Raw genomic sequence first — 21,319 nt, forward strand, 5'->3', positions numbered from 1 at the left:
TACATTCCCTGGTTTTAATCAGAAAGAAGCCAGGATTCCTTTTGTACATTACTTGGAAGAGATGGCATCGCATCCTGCAGGAAAAGCTGTCTTCACTGATTAGCACAGCCTGGTGTGAAATCCTGAGCAAGTCTTATCCAGATTCATCCTGGCTGCCTTTGATACCTAAATGATGCTGCAGTTTTTCGAATTGGTCACCTCAAACACCATCACAGAGAACAGAAAGGTGTTGTCAGAGGACTGCTCACAGCCAAGCCATCCCTTTCCACTCATTCCAGTGTGAACACTATTCAATCAATGCCGGTAATTAGTGGGATAAATCGAGACCCTAATGCCTCTGCATTACTCAGCTATCTCAAAGGGAACTGCATAAACCTCCTGCATTCCGGCTGCGGATGTGAAGGATGAGCCGTGTGTGTCTCCCTGGATACCTCTGAGGCTGACCCAGGCCTTTCCCAGGACCTTCTCAGGTCACTCCTGATGCTCTGGGACTCCTCCCAGGCTCTCTGGGGCTGCTCCAAGTGCTCCTGGACTCCTTCCAGCACCTCTGCAGGAATATGTTGTTTATATGCCAGAAATATCAATCACCATAACCTTTATATTAAGCTGACTACCAGAGGACATTCAACCTCCAGCCACAGCCTTCACCGGGCTTCTATATCCTGCCATCTCCTTACCTGACCCAGCCACAGGATTGGATTATTGTTATCCAGGCGCAGATTCCAGGATGTGTACAAGCCATTTGTGTGTCACAGAGCTGGCTTGTGTCAGCAGAATTGAGGTCATGGCTGCCTTTGCCTCAGCCCACCCCACGGCGAGGCAGCAGGATGAGACTCCCTGCCCTGGGAGCTCCATTAGGAGCCTCTTTCAAGTTTTTGCTACAGTATGAAACAAGAAAAGATGCTGGGACTTGTAGACTCAGCTGGCATCACAATGAACACATACAACCATAAAAAGATTCTGCTGGAACAATAGTCAAACACGCTTAATAAAACTGTGACCAGTGGATGCACTGCCTGGGCAAGAACGTGCTCACAAAGCTGGGCGGTAGAATAAGGGACAGAGGAAAGGCAAGGGTGGTATTTATCCAGCCTGGGGTGTCTGGCTGCCTCATGACAGGGCTGCAGCACCCACACACAGCTCAGGATGGACGTGCCCATGTGGGGAAGCATTGGTAAGCAATGTCTAGCTCACACAGATCCCCTCACAGGCAGGACCTCCTCACTGGGGCCTTCCCCTCACAGCACACAGGCCTCTACAGAGCTGCCATTGCAAGGCAGAGCACCTGCACCCCCCAAGCCTCTACACTCCCCTCACAGCTGCCAGGGCCCCCCGCACCCCCAGAGCCCTCAGACCCCCTGAGCCCTCAAAGCCCCTCAAGCCCTCACAGCCCCTTGAGCCTCCCAGTCTCCTCACAGCAGGCAGACCCCCTGAGCCTTCAGGGCCCTCTGACCCCTCACAGCCCCCTCAGCCTCCCAAGCCCTCACACCGCCCACCCCTCCCGCCACCCGCCCGCGCTCTCGCCCCGACAGCGCCCGCGCGCGCGGCCCCGCCACCCTCAGGCAGGGCCGCGCGCCAGAAAGTGCTGGAACGTCGCTGCAGCCCGCGCGTGCGCACGCGGGGCTCTCCCCCCCCCCCCCCCAACGCGGCGCTGCGGCGGCGAACGGGACATGGGGACGGGGAGGGAAGGAAGCAGGGAGACCCGCCTGGAGGAGGGGAGGCGAGGGGCGGGGGGGAAGCGCTGGGGACCCGCGGGGAACCCGCCCTGTCCCGCAGTGAGGAGGAGCCGCCGCCTGCGCTGCGCAAAGCGCGCACTCGGGTCCGTGAATGGGCAGCTGCGGCGGCCACCGCCCAGAGCCCGCTGCGGAGTCACTGCGACGGTTACCAGGGCACTTGGTTCTCCGCCAATCAAATGGCGTTAGCTCATCCCCCAGGGCCGGCAGCCAATCGGCTTCGACATCAATCATTCAATTGAGCCAATCGAGAGCGCCGTGAGCGAGCTGGGGCGGGCACTCGCGGCTCCCGGCTGCCTAACTGTAAAGCCAACAGACAGGCGGGCGGGGCGAATAGGAGCCGTCGGTTTGAGTGACAGCAGCAGAGCCAATCAGATTCTCTCATTTTTAGAGCCTCGCTATAAGTATCCAATCGTTGCTGCGGATGGCCGCCTGGGCGGGGAGAAGACGGCTGCGCGCGCATTCCGCTGCTATATAAAGGCTGGCGGTTGCCTCACGCAACCAGAGTCGGTTGGGGGAAGGTTAGGGTCGGTGATAGTGCTTGGAGCCGCCGCCATCATGAGGGAGATCGTGCACCTGCAGGCCGGGCAGTGCGGGAACCAGATCGGAGCCAAGGTCCGGGCGGGGAAAGAGGGCGCGGGGGCGGGAGGGGAGCGCGCCCGGTCCGGCGTGGCCGCTGCTGACGCGCTTCTCTTCGGCAGTTTTGGGAGGTAATCAGCGACGAGCATGGTATCGACCCCACCGGCACCTACCACGGGGACAGCGACTTGCAGCTGGAGCGCATCAATGTCTACTACAACGAGGCCACAGGTAGGGCCCGGACCCACCCCCCAGGCTCGCCCCAGCCCCCCCGGCGCGGTAGTCACGGCTCTCCCTGTGTTGCAGGTGGCAAGTACGTGCCCCGCGCCGTGCTGGTGGACCTGGAGCCCGGTACCATGGACTCGGTGCGCTCCGGGCCCTTCGGGCAGATATTCAGGCCAGACAACTTCGTGTTCGGTGAGTGCGCGGGGGCGGGAGGAGCCGCGGGGTGGGGCGGGCAGGGCACTGCGGGGCTGCCCCGCCGCACATGCTCCGAGGGACCGGCCCGGACGGGGCTAATCCTGGCGTGGAATACCGGGATTGCGGCTGGGAGCAGCTCCGAGGTGGCACCAGAGGTCGTTGCTCTTCCGATTCTCGTTACCGCCTCCGTGCGTGCCACCAGGAGAAGTGGAGTGGCTGCTGTATCATTGATAATTAATGTTTTCCCTGTGTCTGCCGAGCCACTGCAGAGGTGCCTGTGTGAAACCACAGCCCTGTGCTCGATAAGATAAAAGCTTTCATAGAGCCTGATGCTCTTAAGCTTTGCTTGCAAGCAATAAGCAGGAAGCAGTGACCGTAATCTAATACGAAAATGGCTCTTTTCCAGGTCAGAGCGGAGCAGGAAACAACTGGGCAAAGGGCCATTATACGGAAGGTGCTGAATTAGTCGATTCTGTGTTAGATGTTGTAAGGAAGGAGGCAGAAAGCTGTGATTGTCTCCAGGGCTTTCAGCTTACTCACTCCCTGGGTGGTGGCACAGGCTCTGGCATGGGTACCCTTCTCATCAGCAAAATCCGTGAGGAGTACCCAGACCGAATTATGAATACTTTCAGTGTGGTGCCCTCCCCTAAAGTGTCAGATACTGTAGTAGAGCCCTACAACGCCACGCTGTCGGTGCACCAGCTGGTGGAGAACACGGACGAGACGTACTGTATCGATAACGAGGCGCTGTACGACATTTGCTTCAGAACACTGAAGTTAACGACCCCCACCTACGGTGATCTGAACCACCTGGTGTCGGCCACCATGAGCGGTGTCACCACCTGCCTGCGGTTCCCGGGCCAGCTCAACGCTGACCTGCGGAAGCTGGCGGTGAACATGGTTCCCTTCCCACGTCTGCACTTTTTCATGCCTGGTTTTGCCCCTCTCACAAGCCGTGGGAGCCAGCAGTACCGGGCTCTAACCGTGCCAGAGCTCACCCAGCAGATGTTCGATGCCAAGAACATGATGGCGGCGTGTGACCCTCGTCACGGTCGCTATCTGACAGTGGCCGCCGTCTTTAGGGGCCGCATGTCCATGAAAGAGGTGGATGAGCAAATGCTAAACGTTCAGAACAAAAATAGCAGCTATTTTGTTGAATGGATCCCTAATAACGTTAAAACGGCAGTCTGTGACATTCCACCTCGCGGCCTCAAAATGTCTGCCACCTTCATTGGTAACAGCACGGCCATCCAGGAGCTGTTCAAACGCATTTCTGAGCAGTTCACTGCGATGTTCCGCAGAAAGGCTTTCCTGCACTGGTACACGGGCGAGGGCATGGATGAGATGGAGTTCACAGAGGCTGAGAGCAATATGAATGACCTGGTCTCTGAGTACCAGCAGTACCAGGATGCCACAGCCGAGGAGGAGGGGGAGTTTGAGGAGGAGGCTGAGGAGGAAGCTGAGTAAAGCTATGCAGTTGAACACCTGTAAATTTTGTTTAAAGTTGTATGAACTCTCTCATTCAAAAGTTCTGTTTGTGTTGTGTTATTATTGCTGTTTCCAAGTCACTCCCAATGCTGTACAGGCACCATTAAAGCAGTTTTCACAGTGCAAGTCCCCGTCTCCTCTGTTCACACCGGTAAGCTTCCCGCGTGCCGTCCCCGTAAGTGAGCCCGTAGATGTCCCGCAGGTCTGCAGAGAAAAACAACGCACTTGGCACGAGCACTGCCACCCTGTCCATGGCAACCCCCTTCTCTCCTGCCCTCAGCCAGCTGGTGCCCCGTTGTGTCACTGGCACGGTGGCAGTCCTGCTCCTGGTGGTGTGGGGAGTGAAGAAATTCCCTGGTACTGCCTTAGAATCAGGCACTGCTGGAGAGGAACACATTTAACAAGGAGGCTAGAATTAACTCCAACCTGTATCTAAATTTAGGTACCTGCCCATGGCCCGTTGCAGCCTGGCCTGGCAGGAGCTTGAGCGGGGGCCACGGGAGGTTTGAGCTGCCTGGGCACAAAATGGTGCCATGGAGCTGCCACCCAGCACTGGGCGTTGCTGTTCTGCTGCAGCTCCTCAGCACTGCACACCCTGCAGGGAGCCCTGGCCTGGCCCAGGGATGCTGGGCACAGCTGTGACGGGTGACACCAAAGCTGTCCCATGCACACAGCCCTCCTGCAGTGATTTCAGAATTCACTGTAAAGGTTTTGAAAACCAGATGTTAGTGCAGCCTCTGCTTTTGGGCTGAGCTGAACACCTGGCAAGTGTCTGACACTGGTTTGTCTCATGAAAACCCTGTATTAACTGCAGCTTTTTAGGATGGAACCAGTTCATATGCTGAGTGTCAACTTCAAGTGACAAAGCTTGAAGGAGCTCCTTGACTGAGGAGCTGGACAGGAGGGAGCAGGCTGCTTCCCTGCTGAAGAAATTCTGTTCAGCGTTCTAAATTATAGCTGCTTTTGTTTAAAGGTTTTCTGCCTTAATTAATTTTCTCCACCCAGAGCTGGACTGGTTGGAGCAGTTAAAACTGTGCTGACTGGTGGCTCCAGAGGCAGGGAAGTGGGAATGTCTGCAGGAATGGGGCCCAGTGTCAGACCTGCACTCAACATTCTCCTCTCTGGTCTCTGCATCAGCCCAGCCCTGCCAGGAGAGTTGTTTTCCCACTCTTTGCTTTCAATCCTACCACATTTTATATCTTCTCCCATTTTCCCCCTCTGCACTGCAGTAAGGACAAGCAGTGAGTTCCGTTCTTCCCAGCTGAGCTCCATGACCTCCCACCCACATTGCTGAGCTGTGACCAAACACAGCAATGCATTAGTTGCTGATTTGTTGAGATTTTTTTAGCCTGGTACATTAATGTTTTCAGGTGCATGGACACACCTTCCCCTTACTCACAAAATTCCTCCAGCCCTCTCCTTTTAGGCAGCCCAAGACGTCACAGGGCTCAAGCAGGGACTTGTCCTGTTGGCAAATACCATTTCCCCAGGCTTTTTGTGCTTTCTCAGCTCCTTCCTATCATCTACCTTTTCCTTTTTATCAGACTTCAAGCTTTTTAGAACAAATCCCTTTCCTGACATGTGACAGGTGGGATGTCACTGAGCCTCCCCTGCCTCGGCAGGGGGGTGGTGGCTGGAAATGTGAAGCCTAGGAGAGGCTGGCAGTGGGAATGCTGGGCATGGCACAGCTCCAGCACCTCGGCACAGATCGGAAAAAAATCCTGCTACCTGTGTGGAACATCTCAGGAATTGTTCACTTCTGTGCCACTCCAGCCCATAACAGCACTACTTAACCCAGTAATTAGTGACTTTCGTTTTCACTCAGCTGATGAACTTACGTGGTACAAAGCCCGAGTAGAAAGGTTTGAGTCCGGCACGGGTGTAAATTTTGGTGTCTGGCCAGTGTGTCCGGGGAAATCTCGTGCCCAAGGTATAAGGTGGATTTCTTTCCAAAAGCTGGAAAACAAAACAAAAAATCCCCACAACAACATGGAACAGTTTATTTTAAAACATACTATTTTTACCGAAGTCATGCGCTTTGACTCTGCATTATATAAAATATTTAAGCCAACATAAAGCAATTCTCTTTCCAGTCCTGCTTTCTTCTAATTAAGAGCTACATCACATCGTCCCTTTTTCCACTCCATAAATTTTTCTCCTGGCAGGTGTGGGCAGCAGTCCCTGCCACCTCCTCCTCCATGCCCACGGCATGGCCCAGGTGCTGTCCTTGGGATCCCTGCACTCCAGGCTGCAGAGATTTCTTCCCTTGGGGATCATCCCCAAGTCCCAAAGGCCTCGTGCTCCTGCTCTGCTGTCCCTGGAGCTGGGCCTGCTCCTGTGCTGTGGCTGTGTTTGGGTTTGACACCCTTTGTGTTTCCATGACTCCCACCAACAGGAACAGCCTGAAATTCCCAGGCCAGGAGGGACAGGAAGGCTTAGGGAGCATTAACTGAAGGAAGAGTGTAAATCATCTCCCAGAAGCGTCCCTGCCCTCCAAGGCCAGATGCAGGCAAGGGGCTGGGCACCAGGGTGGGTGTCACAGCTGGGTGTCACAGCTCTGCAGCCACAGAACCCCTGAAAGTGTCCCTGGAGCTGTGCCAGGGATGTGGAGAGGGGATGTGGGTCACGGAGCCCAGCACACTGCAGGGCATGGAGCCCTTTGTGAGTGGGATGGAGCCCAGGCTGTGGCTCCTCGAGAGGATTTTTGCTTTGCCTGCTGCAGGCAGTGAGCAGTGATCCATGGCACATCTGTAACCGAGGACAACTGAGATTTAGGGCAGGAGATTAGTGGCTTGAAGTTGGAAGCTATCTTAGCTAGAAATGTGGCGTGATTCTCTCTGGTGCTGCCGAGCCCTGCGAGCCTGGATTCCACTGAATCCCACGGTGGACAGACACCTCCCTGGCTGATTCATGGCAAGGCAGGCGTTTCTGAAGGCATCGGGGGCAGAAAGGCTTGGCAAACAGCACATTTGGGGATAAATGCCCGGGTTTTGTTCTGTTTGCTCCATTTCAATTCCTATTCACTGCAGCAGCAAAGGAGAAGGAAGCCAGCGCAGGGAAATACATTTCATCCAAAGCACAGCATTGCCCTGCTGCTCTCCCTGCTGACTCATTTCTTTCCAGCTGATTTCTCTGAGCTGGGGATCCTCAATCTTGGATGTTTTTCCTACATCAGCCCCATACGCTCGGGGACGCAGGCACGGCAGTGGGTCCCAGGGAGCAGGAAGGGCTGAGATGCTGCAGCCTGCATTTAATGAGCTGGTCCACACAAGGCTGCTGCATCCCAGAGATCTCGCTGCATCCCGGAGATCTCGCTGCATCCAGGGATCTCACGCCATCCTGGGGACAGGGAGGGATGTGTAGCTCTGAATGCAAACTATCAGCTGCTGCGGGAGGGATCTCGTTTTCCCGTGCCGGGGGATTATGTGTCATTGTATGGGAGCTCTTACAGCAAGGGAACAACAGTTTTTCAGAAGGGATAATTCTGCATCCTTCCCAAAAGGAGGAGAAAGAAGATCGAGATCCCTTTAAGACAAATTGTGTTAGGAAGGGGAAAAGCCTTACAACCAATTAAAAGGGAGACGTATCACAGGAAGCCATCCAGCACTGCCAACCAGACAGAGGAGATGTATTCCATACGGGAAGTGCAGATAGTTGCATCCTGTATTTCTGCACTCAGAGCAACATTTTTAACAGCCGCTCTTGACCCAGCCCTCATAGATTTGCTTAATCCTTTTATGAACTCATTTACCCTCCCTTAATGTCCCAAGGAAACAAGTTACAGAATTTAATTGCTCGTGTTTTTTTTCAACGTTACCTGACAGTGTTTGATTTTGCTTGTACTTATATCCCAGTTCTAATTGTACTATTGAAAATTCGGGTGGATCAGCATTATGCACATTGTTATTTCAATAATCTATAATCTATAATCTACCTGACGTCGGTCAAATTCCTTCATGGCTTTCTTCACAGATAGGATGTAGTTCATGCCAATGTTGTCAGTGGCACAGGGGATGAATCCAGTGTACCCTTTGGATGGAGGCAAGAGAGAACATTTTCTGCTTGAGAACATACATTGATCATCTAAAGATCAGCCACTCTGAGAGTGGAGGAGACTGGGATGAATATAAAACCTTAAAGTATAGGAAGGAAAAATTAATCTGTTTAAAGTGTAAAATTAACTCTTACACATGGGGTATCTTCTCTGAAAGAGGTGTTTTTTCCTTATGATTTCCAAGGAAAACAAAATGGCCTGAGCTGGTTTTTGTTGGTCTCCATGTGGTATGGGAGAACCATCTCATTTTCTTAGGTTTTTTTTTTACATCCACAACTCTTTCGCATTCTCTCCCAACTTAATACACATTCAAGGGCTAACAACAAGCTGTCCAATCTTTTTTCCTCATCTGCTCTGCCCATCCAACAAATTCCCACAAGAGAAAATTTATAAAGTCTAAAACTACATAAAACCTAGTGAGGTAGAACTGAAAAGCAGCCCAAACTCCCTCTTTCCAAAGGAAAGCTTTGGAGAGAGGAGTTCGTCTTCTGCATCCTAAAGTATGGACTCTCTCTCCTTTTAACTGAAATATTGTGATCCCTGTACTCCTGTGAGCCACTGCAGAGTGAAGGGTCCCATCCTCTGGAGTCAGACCCTTGAGGGAGGAGCTCAGCACATCACCTGTCACAGTTCTCCTGCTGCACAGGAATGTTCTCCCAGAGCAAGTGGGGAGGTCACAGAACACCCCTTGTTGGACAGGGTTTATGCCTTTGTGGTGGTGCCATACACCCCTGTGTGTGGATTTGGTCATTCAGGAAAACATCTGATTTCTAGGAGATGAATAACCACCCCAGCAGGGTGGGGCAGAGCCCAAGGCCCAGCTCTCCTCACCCTCTGGAGCTTGGCCCCACAGCTGCAGGGAACCGAGGTGGTTCCTGAATCCCTCCCAGTGTCCACGGGCACAGAGTGGCATCCACAGGATGACAACATCCCAAAGAAACGCCCATGCAGGGAGAGGAGCAGGGATATTTTCCATCCCAAACGAACTGGAGACACTGGGCAACACCTCTGAGGTTTCCCCATGGGGGAGATGGGTCGCAGCAGTTCTTCAGAGCTGCAGCCTCGTGCTGCACGTGCCCTCCCTGTGTTTTACCGAAAATGGCTTTCTGCTGGATGGCATTTGGCACAGGCAGCACTGGCAAGGTGTAATCCGCCGTCGCCCCTCCTGGCAGTGCCACACCTCCGGTTTGTAGCTGCTTGAAACAAAAGGAGAAAGAAAAGAAAACACCAGTAAAACCCGCTTCTTCCCTTGGCTGCAGAGCTTAAAGCACTGCCAGGAGCTGGGAACAGCAACTGCCATTTCCAGTTCTTCCCAGCTTTACACTGAGAGCTACCCCAGCGATTTCTGGGAAGGTCAAATTACGAGATGAGCAAGTAGCAGAGCTTGAAGGGGTTTGCAAAATCCCCATGGAGAACAAGGGGAGCTTTGGGCACTGTGCAAATCTGTTCCTGAGGGCAAGGAGCGGGAATGCCCCTTCTTGGGATTTACATCCAAGCCAGCTTTTGACTCCATGCGTCAAACCTCTAATCTCTGCCTTCAGAGGATTTGCAGAGCCATGGCTGCAGGAACGTGACAAAGGCTGTTGCTGGGTCCAGAGGAAATAAAAGGATTTTTTTAAAAAATAATAAATATAAAAAATTTTTTTAAAAACATAAAACATGTTGGTCTGGAGTGATACTGGCTGTGCTGTGCTCAACAGCCCCCAGCTCCACGGGCAAATCGCAGTACTTAAATGTTTAAATGTTAATCAGTGTTTAAATGAGGGGTAACAATGATGGGAAATTCAGGTGGGGGAGATACAGGGTCAGAAACGTAACCAAAGGTGCTGGGAGTGCTCTCTTTTGGGGAGGAGGAGGAGGAGGAGAAGAAAAAGGCAGAGAAGGAGGAAGAAAAAGAGGAGGAAGAGGCAGCCTCAGGGCTCCAAGGACACCCTAAGGAAGCTCAAGCCTGGCTGCCCAGCACAGCCTAACACAACTTCAGCAACTGGAATTGAAGCCAAACCCATCCAAATGAGAAGTTAAGCCTTTTTGATTGGGAAGCCTAATTAAAAACTAAAACCATTTCCTGAAGATGGAGTAGGTTTGCTACTCCTGGAAACATTTGTGTACCTGCTCTTTCTCTACACGACACTCTTAACTCGGCCCTTGCCACCCACACCCGAGTGAAATTCCCTCCTCGCTCCCTCCAGCCCCCAAGCCCGCTCACCATTTTGCCCCCTCCACAGTTACACTGGCAGGTTCCAGCTGCTTTCCCCAGACAACAGGCCAGGGGTGGCTTGGCCACCTCCCTCTGCAGCTCCTCAGCCGCGGGGTGCAGGGCGAGCCCCCGGAGCGGCTCCTGGGGCAGCCAGGTCTGCCGGGCGCCGGGCGCGGCCGTGTCCGGGGGGCTCCGCCAGTGCATGGGGTCCATGTGGGCCATCATGGGCTCCTCCAGCGCTGGCGTGACCACGGGTTGTGGCCCAAGGGGTACTTCAGGAAGGCTGTTGATGGGCTGGAAGGTGACATACCCTGAAGGACAGACACTGAGTTAGGGGATAGGAGTGGCCTGAAGAGGGTGAGGGATTCCCATTATCCCCATGCACCTCCGGGGGAATGGGAAGGAGCCTGGAGGTCAGTGGTGTAGAATGAGAATAGCTCGAGTTGGAAGAGACCACAAGGATCCACTCCATGCACATCCCATGGCTGTGCCGTCAGCCCCATCGACAAACTGGCCTGCACAGAAAACCCTGCACCAATCCGAGCTAAATAACACTTATATATTCACCTAAATGGTAAAATATCACCAGCCAAGTTAAAAAGTAGTAAAGGGGAAAAAAATCCTCAATCCTTAACTCCACGTGGCTGTGTCTGTCCACCCCAAACAGAGCCCCCTCCAAGGAATTCTTGCTCTGGCACCGTTGCTGCTCATCGAGGAAAGGATCTGCTGTAACACTGGCTGGAAAAAATTTATCTTACATCCAGCAAATGCGAAATATCTCCACTGTGAGCCAGGGGCAGAGCCCTGTGATTTGAGACTTCGCAGGGACAGCTGAGCTTGGCAACTTTTGTCTTATTTCCCCTTAAAGATCCCCCATGCCGTGGCTCCTCGAGTGCCCCAGCCCTGGTTCAGGCACTTTCTCTTCCTCTGTGCCAGCAGTGAAGCCCATTTTTCCCTCCTCTGTGGTTCCAGACGAGGATCACTCGTCTACCCCACAGCCACCTTTTCCTTATTGGAAAACTTTTATTATGTCAGCTTTGTCTTTTTAAAACAAACCAAATTCCTTCCATTTTTGTGCTCATAGGTCGTTTCTTTTCCACCCTCTGGTCATTACAGCCTTCCTCTGAGCTCCCCTAGGGAGCACATCTGCATCCCGGGGCTGAGCCTGCAGGATGAGGCACCGTCTTCCAGCAGAGGCTCCATCTGCAGACAGTCCGTTCATCTGCAGTGCTGGATTGGTGTGGGACTCGATCTCAGAGGTGTTTTCCAAGCTGAATGATTCCATGATTTCTGCAAATCTGCAGAAATCAGCAAAATCTGCCCATTTTCTGCACGAGTATAAGCTTCTGGTGGGCATTTAGCTTTGCAATCTGCCCAGAATCACAGAATAATGTGTATATATTCTGTATATAACTTATAAAATATGCTCTATGCAACTGAATTATCAAGTGTCCAGGCTGGCAACAAAATAAAGAAAAATCCTTGATTAAAATGATTCTTCAATCCAGAGTGCAAATTTTAAAGCAGGTTTACTTTTTACTTCATTATTAACGAGAATGTTGCATCTACTCTCTCCCACAAACCAAAGGAAAGGGAAACTTAGGTTGTTCTGTACTTGAGAAATCCCTAAGAGGTCCTTTTTATGACCCTGGGATTTGCAAACTGATCAATTCTGAAAGGCTGCTCAGTGAGGTGCAAAATGAAAAGCCAGGAGAGCACAGTGCTTTTGATTTGAGTAAATATCCCCATTTTCAGGTCAGGTTCCTGGGGAGCCCACAACCAGTTCCAGCATGGATGATGGATAATTCAGCACATCCCTGGCTGATCTCATGGAACCACAAAATATCCTGAGCTGGAAGGGCCCATCAAGATCATCCAGTCCAACCCCTGGCCCTGCCCAGACCCCCCAACAGCCCCACCCTGGGCATCCCTGGCAGCGCTGTCCAAACGCTCCTGCAGCTCTGGCAGCCTCAGGGCCGTGCCCATTCCCTGGGGAGCCTGGGCAGTGCCCAGCACCCTCTGGGGGAAGAACCTTTCCCTGATATCCAACCTAAATCCCCCTGGCCCAGCTCCAGCCGTTCCCTGGGTGCTGTCACTGGTCACCAGAAGGAAGAGATCCCCCAGAGCAGAGCCTGATTTCACTTCCAGCAAGAAAACAAATGGGGTTGAACTGATAGAAACCAGCAAAGTACTTGGTGCCCATCAACGAGGCTTTATCAAAGCCAGACCTTGAGAAAAAGTCTTGAGACCGATTTTGCCAAAGGCAGCCACAGGCCTGGCACTGCCATGAGCTCTTTGATCTCCATCACATAAAACACCCAGAAGGACACCAGGCAGCACCTGGGGAGGGTTTCAGGGATTGCACGGGGCCAGCTGGACAGCAGGAGCTGTTGGGGACCTTATCAGCACAGCCAGGGGTGGCTCCCCATGGCCACGTTCTTCAGGACCTCCCTAACGAGCAGCGAACGTGAGCTCTGGCACTGGCAACCAGGAGAGAACCAGAATAATGAGAGAGCAACTCGGTCAACTGGTTAGTTGGGTCTGTCCAAGCTCTATTTTAGTCCAAAGAAATGCAAATTCAAATCTCCAGGAATTAAGCCTGTAAACACCACCTGTGTAGTGGAGGCCTGGATCCTGGAAAACAGGGCCAGGAGGAGCAGAGAGGCCAAAAGTCTGCAAGAAGCTGCACAGCACGAATTCCCCGTGAGAAATGAGAAAGCAACACTTTGGTGTGGCATCCCCAGGGAAATAAAGACCCAGGCCCCATATGGGCACATCATCCTGGAGGAAACTCATTCCCACTGCCCAGGGCATCCACAACAGCCACGGCTCAGCCACGGGATGGGACGTGGCAAATGTCCCCAAAGGATGGCACATCCCCGAGGGGCTGGTCAGGATCACAGGGCAGCTCTGCTGTGCCTGGATTGGGGCTGCTCAGCACGGACCAGGCACTCTGCCCAAAGGGCTGGGACTTGGTAGGAGATTCCTGCAAATTCCCAGTGCTGGGAATCCACATGAGCCTGTCTCTGATGGAGGAGATGGGGCCTGTTAGCAAAGTGGGGAAGGGAAAGAAAGGGAAAGGATGGAAAGGGAAAGCGCAGGAGTCCTTCTGCTGTGCTGAGGAGGAGCAGCAAGAAGCAAAATCAATCCCAAGCTGTCAGAGCTCAGAGCTGAGTGAGCTCTGCACCAGGCAGGTGAGCCAGGAAAGGATCTGAGGTAGGAGACCAGATCTTCCCCAGAAAGATGGATCCTAGCCCGTGGAATTGTGCTGGGCTTGACAGGGGTAGAGGTCATTATCTTTGCAGCAGCTAATACAGGCCATGTTTGGGATTTGTGAGCGAGCAGCTGTGTGGGGTTTAGTTGCCAGCCAGGGTTAAACCACAACAGGAATTCTGGAAGAATCAGGGAGTGAGTTCATAATATGCCATAAAATCACTTATCTTCATCTAACTGAAGATAACCTGAGAACCCAAACTCTCCTCTCCACAACACAAGAATCCCCATCCTCACAAGCTGAGGCTGAGAGCTCCAACTCCTCACTCTGCTGCTCTCCAGGTGTCAGTGCTCCTACACCAGAGCTGTGATTGCTCCGAGGAAAATACCCCATTTCATCCAGCAGCCTACCAAGGACGGGTGGGCACAGACCCCAGTACTGGTAATTAACCCTGTGCTCATTAGCAGGGTCCATTTGCTCACCTGGATGCTCGATGTGGTAATGGAGCCCAAGGAGGTTTTCCTTGTTGTCCAGTGGAGCCAGCACGGAGCGATGGCTCTTGCTGACAGTGGGATCCATCAGCACATCGTGGGTGGTTCTGCCGTAGGTCTTCCCAAACCTGAAGGTGAACTGAGGGACGTAGCCCCCATAGCTGAGGAGGAAACCGGAAAAGAGCCATCACCGAGGCGGCAGTGGGAGCTGGGGACTGGTGGGATAATCATGGAATCCCAGACTGGTTTGGGCTGGAAGGGACCTTAAAGCCCATCCAGTGCCAGCCCTGCCATGGGCAGGGACACCTCCCACTGTCCCAGGCTGCCCCAAGCCCCAATGTCCAGCCTGGCCTTGGGCACTGCCAGGGATCCAGGGGCAGCCCCAGCTGCTCTGGGCACCCTGTGCCAGGGCCTGCCCACCCTCCCAGGGAACAATTCCTTCCCAATATCCCATCTAACCCTGTCCTCTGGCAGTGCAAATCTGCTGCAGAGCTTTTGTACCCTGGAAAGGCCCTGTCCAGGAGCCCAGGGAAGGTGATGGATAGGATGTGCCCGTGAGCCCGGGTGGAGCCGCAGCGCGGGGGCAGAACCGAGACCACACGTGTGGTTACACAGGAGGCCGGGGGCAGTGTCTGTGTTTCACACGCATGTTCTCATCTGGCAGCATGAAAACTGGCTCAGTTCACAGGCGTGTACAGGCACAGGCCTTTGGTTCGTGGAGAAATGCAGGATGAGGTCAGGGAGCTGCACCTGTGGATGGGAAACTCCCAGCACAGCCTGCAGTGGCTTTGGCAGCACCAACATCCACAGTCCCCCAGTTAAAATATCATTTCCAGTTCAACGTTTAAACTTTGCAGTGCCTCTGCTCTGACACACAGTGAGTAGCTGAGAAAATCCCAGTGTCTCTTGTTCAGTACTGAAACTCAGAAATCAGAATAATTCCTCACTTGCACCCTCCTCTCTCTGCTCACAGCAGGAGTGGGCCTGGGCTGGTGAGTCCACCCAGGCACTGCCTGGCACAGGGCGGGCACAGCGAACGTGGTCAGCCCCAGGAACAAATACAGCTCTGGTTTTTTGGGATCTCTCCGCTGCCCAAGCCCTGGGATGGGCACTGTGACTCGTTGGTGGCCGAGGGCAGGGCAGGTGCTGCAGCTCTGGCTCTGCTCCGAGCCACCATGAGAAACTCGAGCTGCTCCAGTCTCAGATTTCCTAATGGTGATGTTATTCCAGCACTGAAGAAAGGTAGAGCTGCCAGTTGCAAGGGACAGACAGAAATATTCCATCAATGAGCGCAGCGTGGATCCAGGGATAAAGCCAGATGATGCATGAGGATCATAAGATGATGAGTAAGTACTTTCCCTTCCAAATAGTTTAAACAACAGCAAGCAGAGCCGTGCATTTACTCTTGGCAGGTTTCCCCACTCTGCACGCAGGATTCCTCCCCGGCAGCTCGGTGGCTCATCCCCAGGGATTCTCAATGAGTCTTGCAACACAGGGAAGCAACACCAGGATGATAAAACTGAGCGAGGGCACAAATGACACAGCCCAAATAATTACAGGATGGCTGGAGGGATTTTGATCACGGACAAAATAATGGTTGGGCTGAGAAAGGGCTCCGTTCCCCCGCGATTAAACACGAGGTCAGCTGAGCGAGTCGGTCTGGGTGCACAGAGAGGGATCTGCCATGGAGGGAGCTACGAGTGCTGCTGGTGAAAGCCTGGGGAAGGGACCAGCCTCAGCAGGGCTGTTTGTGCCCCTGTGCTGAGGTGTTGATCCCTTTTGGGGATCCCTCTTTGGGGGTTCAGGCTGGTGAGCACCAAAAACCCGCTCGCCCGAGGCTGAGCCCGGCTCACCCTGCCCTTGCTCAGCCCTATCTCCTCCATCACCACTCCCAGGCTGCCACCCAAACCTGCTCTGCCTCCCTGGTCGCCAGCAAAGCCTTGGCCCTGGGCCCACCCTCACTTGTCTCCAAACCCTTCCCAGCTCCGCAGAGCCAGGACAGGGCTGTGCCCAGGATTCATGGACTTGACCCCTTCTCTGCCCACCCAGACCTTCCCAAGGCATCCCACTCATTGGGTTTAGGCTTCCCAGTGCTCTTGAGCGCTGTGGTGGCTTTTCAAACTCCTGCTGTGACCATTGCCTGGCCTGAGTGTCAACAACGTGCTTTGGTGTTCCCGTGGTGTTTGTAGGTTCAGTGGCACAGGCAGGTGCAGCACATGGGACACCTGGTGACATCCTGGACACAAACCCTCCTCCCGTGACACCCCAGTGCAGGGCTCTGCTGATGATGCCCTTCAGGCAGCTCTTCCTCGCCCTCAGCCACCCAAAGCAGACACAAAGCAGCGCCCTCAGCACCCACGGGGGCTCAGGGGGTGCCCTGAGCCTGCATAGCACCAATAAATGCAGCAGCAGCACTTGGTTCCTCCTCCAGAGGTCGAAGCAGCTCCGGAGAGGAGCAGCCCCAGCTGCTGTGTCCATACCTGGGCTTGGAGCTGCCCCTGAGGGAGCTGCAGGCAGCCAGGGGTGAGCAAGGGAAGGTGTTGAGGCTTTTGGGGCTGCAATTCCAGCCATGGCTCCCTCCTTGCTGTCCCTCGTCATTCCCAAGCTGCTGCCAGCACAGCTTTGACAGCACACACGGAATGTCCCATCAGATGGCCACAGCAATGCAAAAAGGAGTTTAAAACCCCCAACCTCAGAGCTTTTGTGAGTGGGAAGGTACAGAGATCAGTAATGGAAAATGCTGCCTGTCACTGTGATGGGAAGGGCTGATTTGGTCGTCACTGCAGGAGCAGCCTTGAGGAAACCTGCTCCACCCTCTCCCTGTGGCTGGGATCTGCCCCCACTGTTCCTGCCCTGCACCCACAGGACATGGCTGGCATTCCCTGTGCCAGGGCTCACAGCCTGGTTCGCCTCAGCCTGGGCTAATCCAAGGGATTCTGTACCCACAGCAGCTGCTTTTCCCTTGGGGACCACCCAGCCCTTCCCACCCTCTTTACACACCCAGACCAGGTCTCACCCCACACACAGCTTCTTAATTCACAGCAATTCCCTTGTTCTTCCCATTCATATCTTACCTTTTCCCCTGTAAATCATTGCCTCATATCCAGGGTTTCTTCTTTCCAAGCCTTTAGAGGAGAGCATCACAAAAAGCTTTGGAAAGAAATCCAACTACTTGTGGAGTAAATCACTAGACTTTCCAGTCCCTGACCCAGCAGCAGGACAGGGCTCCAGCCTAGTGACCAGAGGGTGTCACATCTGTACAACCATTTACTTAAAGGAGACTTCCAAAAATCCTTGATGCAACTATTACAACAGTTTGGAAGCCAAACCCGGCCCAGTAGCTCTGGTGGCATTTGGCAGCTTAAAAGAAATGGGAAAAAAGAACAATTTTGGCTTTGCTGTCCACACACTACGGCATGGTCTGTCACTCTACCCTTCTGTAAGGTGCTGCTTCTCCTGGAGCTCTGTGTCCTTCAGAGCACTGTTACATGGGTTATTGAGTTGTGTCTTTAAGAAAACCCAAAACATCACGAGTCATAAATTCTCCCTGATCCCAACCAGAGCTATTTGCATTGGAAATGGGATGTTTTGCATGAACTTACCCAGGGATGTGGTAGGGGTTTCGAGGGAAGATGCTGCTTCCCTTGTAGGATGCCATGGTGATGTTACAGCTGGTGGTGGGGAGGGGGGGAAGGAGACGCAGCTCAATGCGGTCACCAGGGGAGCCTTTGTGATGTCAGCCCCCACCACGTTCCATCTGCAGCACAAAACCCCTCAGCTTCTCCTGGACACAGCTCTTTCTTTCCCCACCTGGAAGTTTTGGACAAACACAGGAATTTTACAGCGTTTGTCAGGCTGCCTGAGGGCTCCCAGCCCTGGAGACAGCAGTGCCAGATGTTCCCCATGAGCGGCCCCAGCACAAACACGTGTCCGTGGTTCACATCCAGCACCAGCACTCTGGAGAGCCCAGCTGTGCCTGCCTGGTCAGGCCATGTGCTCCTGCTCCCAGCAGGGAAAGCTCGAGGCACAGGCTCAGGGATTCCCTGGGCTCAGCCATCCCTCCTCTCCCCGCTCCTCGCTGCCCTCCCGGCCTGCCTGTCTGAGGGTGGCATGATCCTTCACTGCCTGATTCCTGCAGGGTAAAGCTTGCTCCCATTCCCAACACAACGTGGCCACGTTGCCTTGCAGGTGCTGGGTTTCTCCCTGCCCAGAACAGGGGCTCCTGTTTGCTGAACAGCCCAGACTGGTTTGGGTTGCAAGGGACCTGAAAAATCACCTTGTCCCACCCCCTGCCATGGGCAGGGACACCATCCCAGGCTGCTCCAAGCCCCAATGTCCAGCCTGGCCTTGGGCACTGCCAGGGATCCAGGGGCAGCCCCAGCTGCTCTGGGCACCCTGTGCCAGGGCCTGCCCACCCTCCCAGGGAACAATTCCTTCCCAATCTCCCATCCAGCCCTGCCCTCCTTCATCTTAAGGCCATTCCCCCTTGTCCTGGCACTCGATGCCCTCATGCAGCTCCTGTACACTGCATTGATCAGCTCACAGCTCCTGGGGAATTAAAATATGGGATATTTTGCATGTGAGCTTAGCACTGGTCACTGCTGCAGTTTAAACTTCTTGCATGTGTGATGTTTGAATTAAAAATTAAGTATTTATGAATGTGCTTGACTTTTAGACATCTCACTGAGCTGAGTGTTCTTCAGCCCTGCAAAAAGTACATAGTAGCTTCTGAAGCTGAAAATTATTAACTTCTTTCTCCCTGAATTCCCCTCCCAGCTGACTGGAATTGCAATTGGAGCTGCAGTTGCACTGCTGCTTATAGCAGTTGTTGTGTTTGTCGTGTACAGAAGAGTGAGACAGTCTAGTAAGTACTTGAGAACCATGTAAGTTTTCAAACCAGTTTTCCCATCAGTCTTGAGTCTTTTTGTAATTTTCTGCGGTAGCTGTTGCTGTAGGGGTGTGGTTCTTGCAGGACAACAGCTTTAAAGGGTGAAGAACTTGTGTTGCTTCACTTGCCCAGGTCTGAACCCAGAGCTGTCCGTGCAGGACCTGCAGGGTTTTATTTCTTTGGTGTCTGAGCAGTATCAGCCTCTGTGAATTATGCAAATAGTTTCAGCCTTGCTGTGATTTCACTGTCACAGTAAGGAGAAAGGATTGAATTAGAGGTTTCCCTGAGGAGATTAAAACTACCCACTCCTTCTGTCTGTGTGGAGAGCCCTTTGTCTCCTCCAGGGCTGAGGTAGAACCCCAAGCCAGCCCTGCCTTGGTGGGGCTTGGCCAGAGCTGGGGAATGAGGGATCCCAGGGAGGTTTAAGTTCCAAACGCTGCCCTGAGCTGTTCTGGAGGCAGCAAAGTCACCGAGCTGTGCTCAGGTGTTCTCCCCCAGCTGCTAAAGGTGGTTTCTGATGTGCTGCTTCTGTGTTCCAGAACAACTTCAGCCACACGTGCCTCAGTACAGGTTTTCCAAGAGTGACACAGTGATGTGTGAGGGGCAGAAGATCATTAGGAAGGTGAGGGCACCTGGCCCAGGGGGAGGGAAGGAAAGGAAAGATTAAAATCCAGTTTAGGAGGTGTAAAGTTTGCAATACTTGACTTGCTGAGCCTGGCCCAGGGCCTTCAGCCTATCAAATCTCACTGGGAATTTGTGGATGTTTCAGAACTCCTGGAATACTGACTGGATTGCTGATGGAGCAGCAGTAGCTTCTCCTTTTGGTCAAACCTTTCTTTTTTCAAGAACATTTGCAGCCAGTGAAGATAGAAATAAATCAGTGAATATCTAACTCCTGTATGGAATTGATTAAACATCCCAGAATCCCAGACTGGTTTGGGTTGGAAGGGACCTTAAAGATCATCACCTTAAGGCCTAATTTCCCTCAAACTTATATCTGAGAAGATAAAAATGCTGCTTTGACTCCTGTCCTCGGTGCCTAAATGGAGAGATCTGATATCCCCAGCCTTTATAAAATCTATTTGAGTTTTCCCAAATACCTAAGCTCTGAGCAGGGGCAACCCCAGGGGCTGCCAGGGGTACGATGGCTCAGCTCAGAGGGGCACAGTGAAAGACCAAGAGGGAACAGGCACAAGGGAAAGGTCCACCAGGCGCCAGGAAAAAGTTCTTCATGGGCACGGGTGCGGGTGGCATCTCCAACCCTGGAGATTCTCAAAGCCCAGAGCACCCCAAGGGAACTTTGAAATTAGCTCAGCTTTTAGTGGACAGGTTGATAAGGGACCTACAAAGTCTCCTCCCAGCCTAAAGCACCCGATTTTAACACTGAGATGAAAAAGTTGCTTATTGAAATGCAGCACCAACCAACAACCCCAGGCCCATCCAGGTCCCACCAGCCCAAGGGGATTTGGGCCAGCACCTTTCCAGCATTTCCAGAAACTCCCCTCAAAACTCCCTTCTCTGAATGGTCTGTGGCTGCTTCCTCCAAACCCAGGGGTCACACACTCCCCAAAGAGCTATTGAACAGCCACACCGAAATATCAATTCTCAGGGCAGACACCTGGGTAAAAAAAGAAAAAAGGTAGAAATTCACTTTTGTCAAGGTTATCATTAGAATTTATTGGTATGAGACAAACTTTGTATGTCACCATGTCAGTGGAGGAACAGCACATCCAGATGTCACAGAAGCACAGAGGGGACACTCCACACCCTGGGAGCTCCCAGCTCCGGAGCACACACATGGCTGGGTGATACTGGGGACATGTTCTGGGGCAGGAGTGCTCCAGAAACCCCATGGCTGAGTGGTTTGCCAGACAACAGCACCCAGCAGGCTGCAGCAGGGACCTGCTGGCTCTGACTCCCACAGGGAAGGGCAGCTCACCCCAGTCACAGGGGAGAAAAAAACCAAACCTATGTGGAGGTGAGATTCCAGGTATCCCTGCAGGGAGATGAGAGCACTTGGGCCTTCCAGCTCCCCAGCCCTAAAGGGGCTCAGAGGAGCAGCTGGGGTGGGGACACATCCCCAGCAGGACAGCCCAGGCATGGCTGGAGCCCTCCCAAGGAGCAGACACAGCCATGCCACGCTCCATCCTGGCATCTGCCCATTCAGAAGCAGGGTGTTTCTTTTAGCACAATTATCCCTGTGTTGTAACCACTCAGGCATTCCCCTCTCAGCAGTGCCCTCTCGCAGCACAGCC

The 21,319-nt window shown here is 53.2% G+C and overlaps 2 protein-coding genes and 1 long non-coding RNA gene across 4 annotated transcripts; 1 reads left to right on the forward strand and 2 right to left on the reverse strand.

Moving 5' to 3' along the window:
- LOC125336818 lies at positions 1-1,305 on the reverse strand. The gene is made up of 2 exons (XR_007207855.1): positions 678-1,305; positions 1-547 (listed from the first exon to the last, which is right to left on the reverse strand). It is a non-coding gene; the product is annotated as an uncharacterized LOC125336818 (long non-coding RNA).
- A 908-nt stretch (positions 1,306-2,213) lies between these two features.
- Positions 2,214-4,346, forward strand: TUBB4B (tubulin beta 4B class IVb). Of its 2 annotated transcripts, XM_048325737.1 has the most exons (4): positions 2,214-2,348; positions 2,435-2,543; positions 2,619-2,729; positions 3,139-4,346. In XM_048325737.1, the coding sequence occupies exons 1-4, from the start codon at positions 2,292-2,294 to the stop codon at positions 4,197-4,199; spliced, it is 1,338 nt and encodes a 445-aa protein (XP_048181694.1). In that variant the 5' UTR covers positions 2,214-2,291; the 3' UTR covers positions 4,200-4,346. The 2 variants fall into 2 exon arrangements, with proteins under 2 accessions (XP_048181694.1, XP_048181693.1); XM_048325736.1 differs by having other exon boundaries at positions 2,435-2,729.
- Positions 4,268-20,678, reverse strand: FAM166A (family with sequence similarity 166 member A). Its single transcript, XM_048325738.1, has 8 exons — positions 20,542-20,678; positions 17,779-17,986; positions 14,168-14,337; positions 10,481-10,782; positions 9,368-9,467; positions 8,155-8,249; positions 6,059-6,176; positions 4,268-4,424 (listed from the first exon to the last, which is right to left on the reverse strand). The coding sequence occupies exons 2-8, from the start codon at positions 17,832-17,834 to the stop codon at positions 4,336-4,338; spliced, it is 930 nt and encodes a 309-aa protein (XP_048181695.1). The 5' UTR covers positions 17,835-17,986; positions 20,542-20,678; the 3' UTR covers positions 4,268-4,335.
- Between the last annotated feature and the right edge of the window lie 641 nt (positions 20,679-21,319).

Source organism: Corvus hawaiiensis, chromosome 21 (assembly GCF_020740725.1).
Source record: "Corvus hawaiiensis isolate bCorHaw1 chromosome 21, bCorHaw1.pri.cur, whole genome shotgun sequence".
NCBI classification, from domain to species: Eukaryota; Metazoa; Chordata; class Aves; order Passeriformes; family Corvidae; genus Corvus; species Corvus hawaiiensis.

Bases quoted from the DNA above. Each gene is read 5' to 3' on its own strand.
- TUBB4B (XM_048325736.1), top strand. From the start codon at position 2,292: ATGAGGGAGATCGTGCACCTGCAGGCCGGGCAGTGCGGGAACCAGATC. The intron at 2,349-2,434 runs GTCCGGGCGGGG...TCTCTTCGGCAG, and splicing joins GGAACCAGATCGGAGCCAAG to TTTTGGGAGGTAATCAGCGA. The intron at 2,730-3,138 runs GTGAGTGCGCGG...GCTCTTTTCCAG, and splicing joins GCCAGACAACTTCGTGTTCG to GTCAGAGCGGAGCAGGAAAC.
- FAM166A (XM_048325738.1), bottom strand. From the start codon at position 17,834: ATGGCATCCTACAAGGGAAGCAGCATCTTCCCTCGAAACCCCTACCAC. The intron at 8,250-9,367 runs GTAAAACACAGG...CTCCATCCAAAG, and splicing joins CCAGCAGAAAGCCATTTTCG to GGTACACTGGATTCATCCCC. The intron at 6,177-8,154 runs GTAGATTATAGA...TTTGTTTTCCAG, and splicing joins AGGAATTTGACCGACGTCAG to CTTTTGGAAAGAAATCCACC.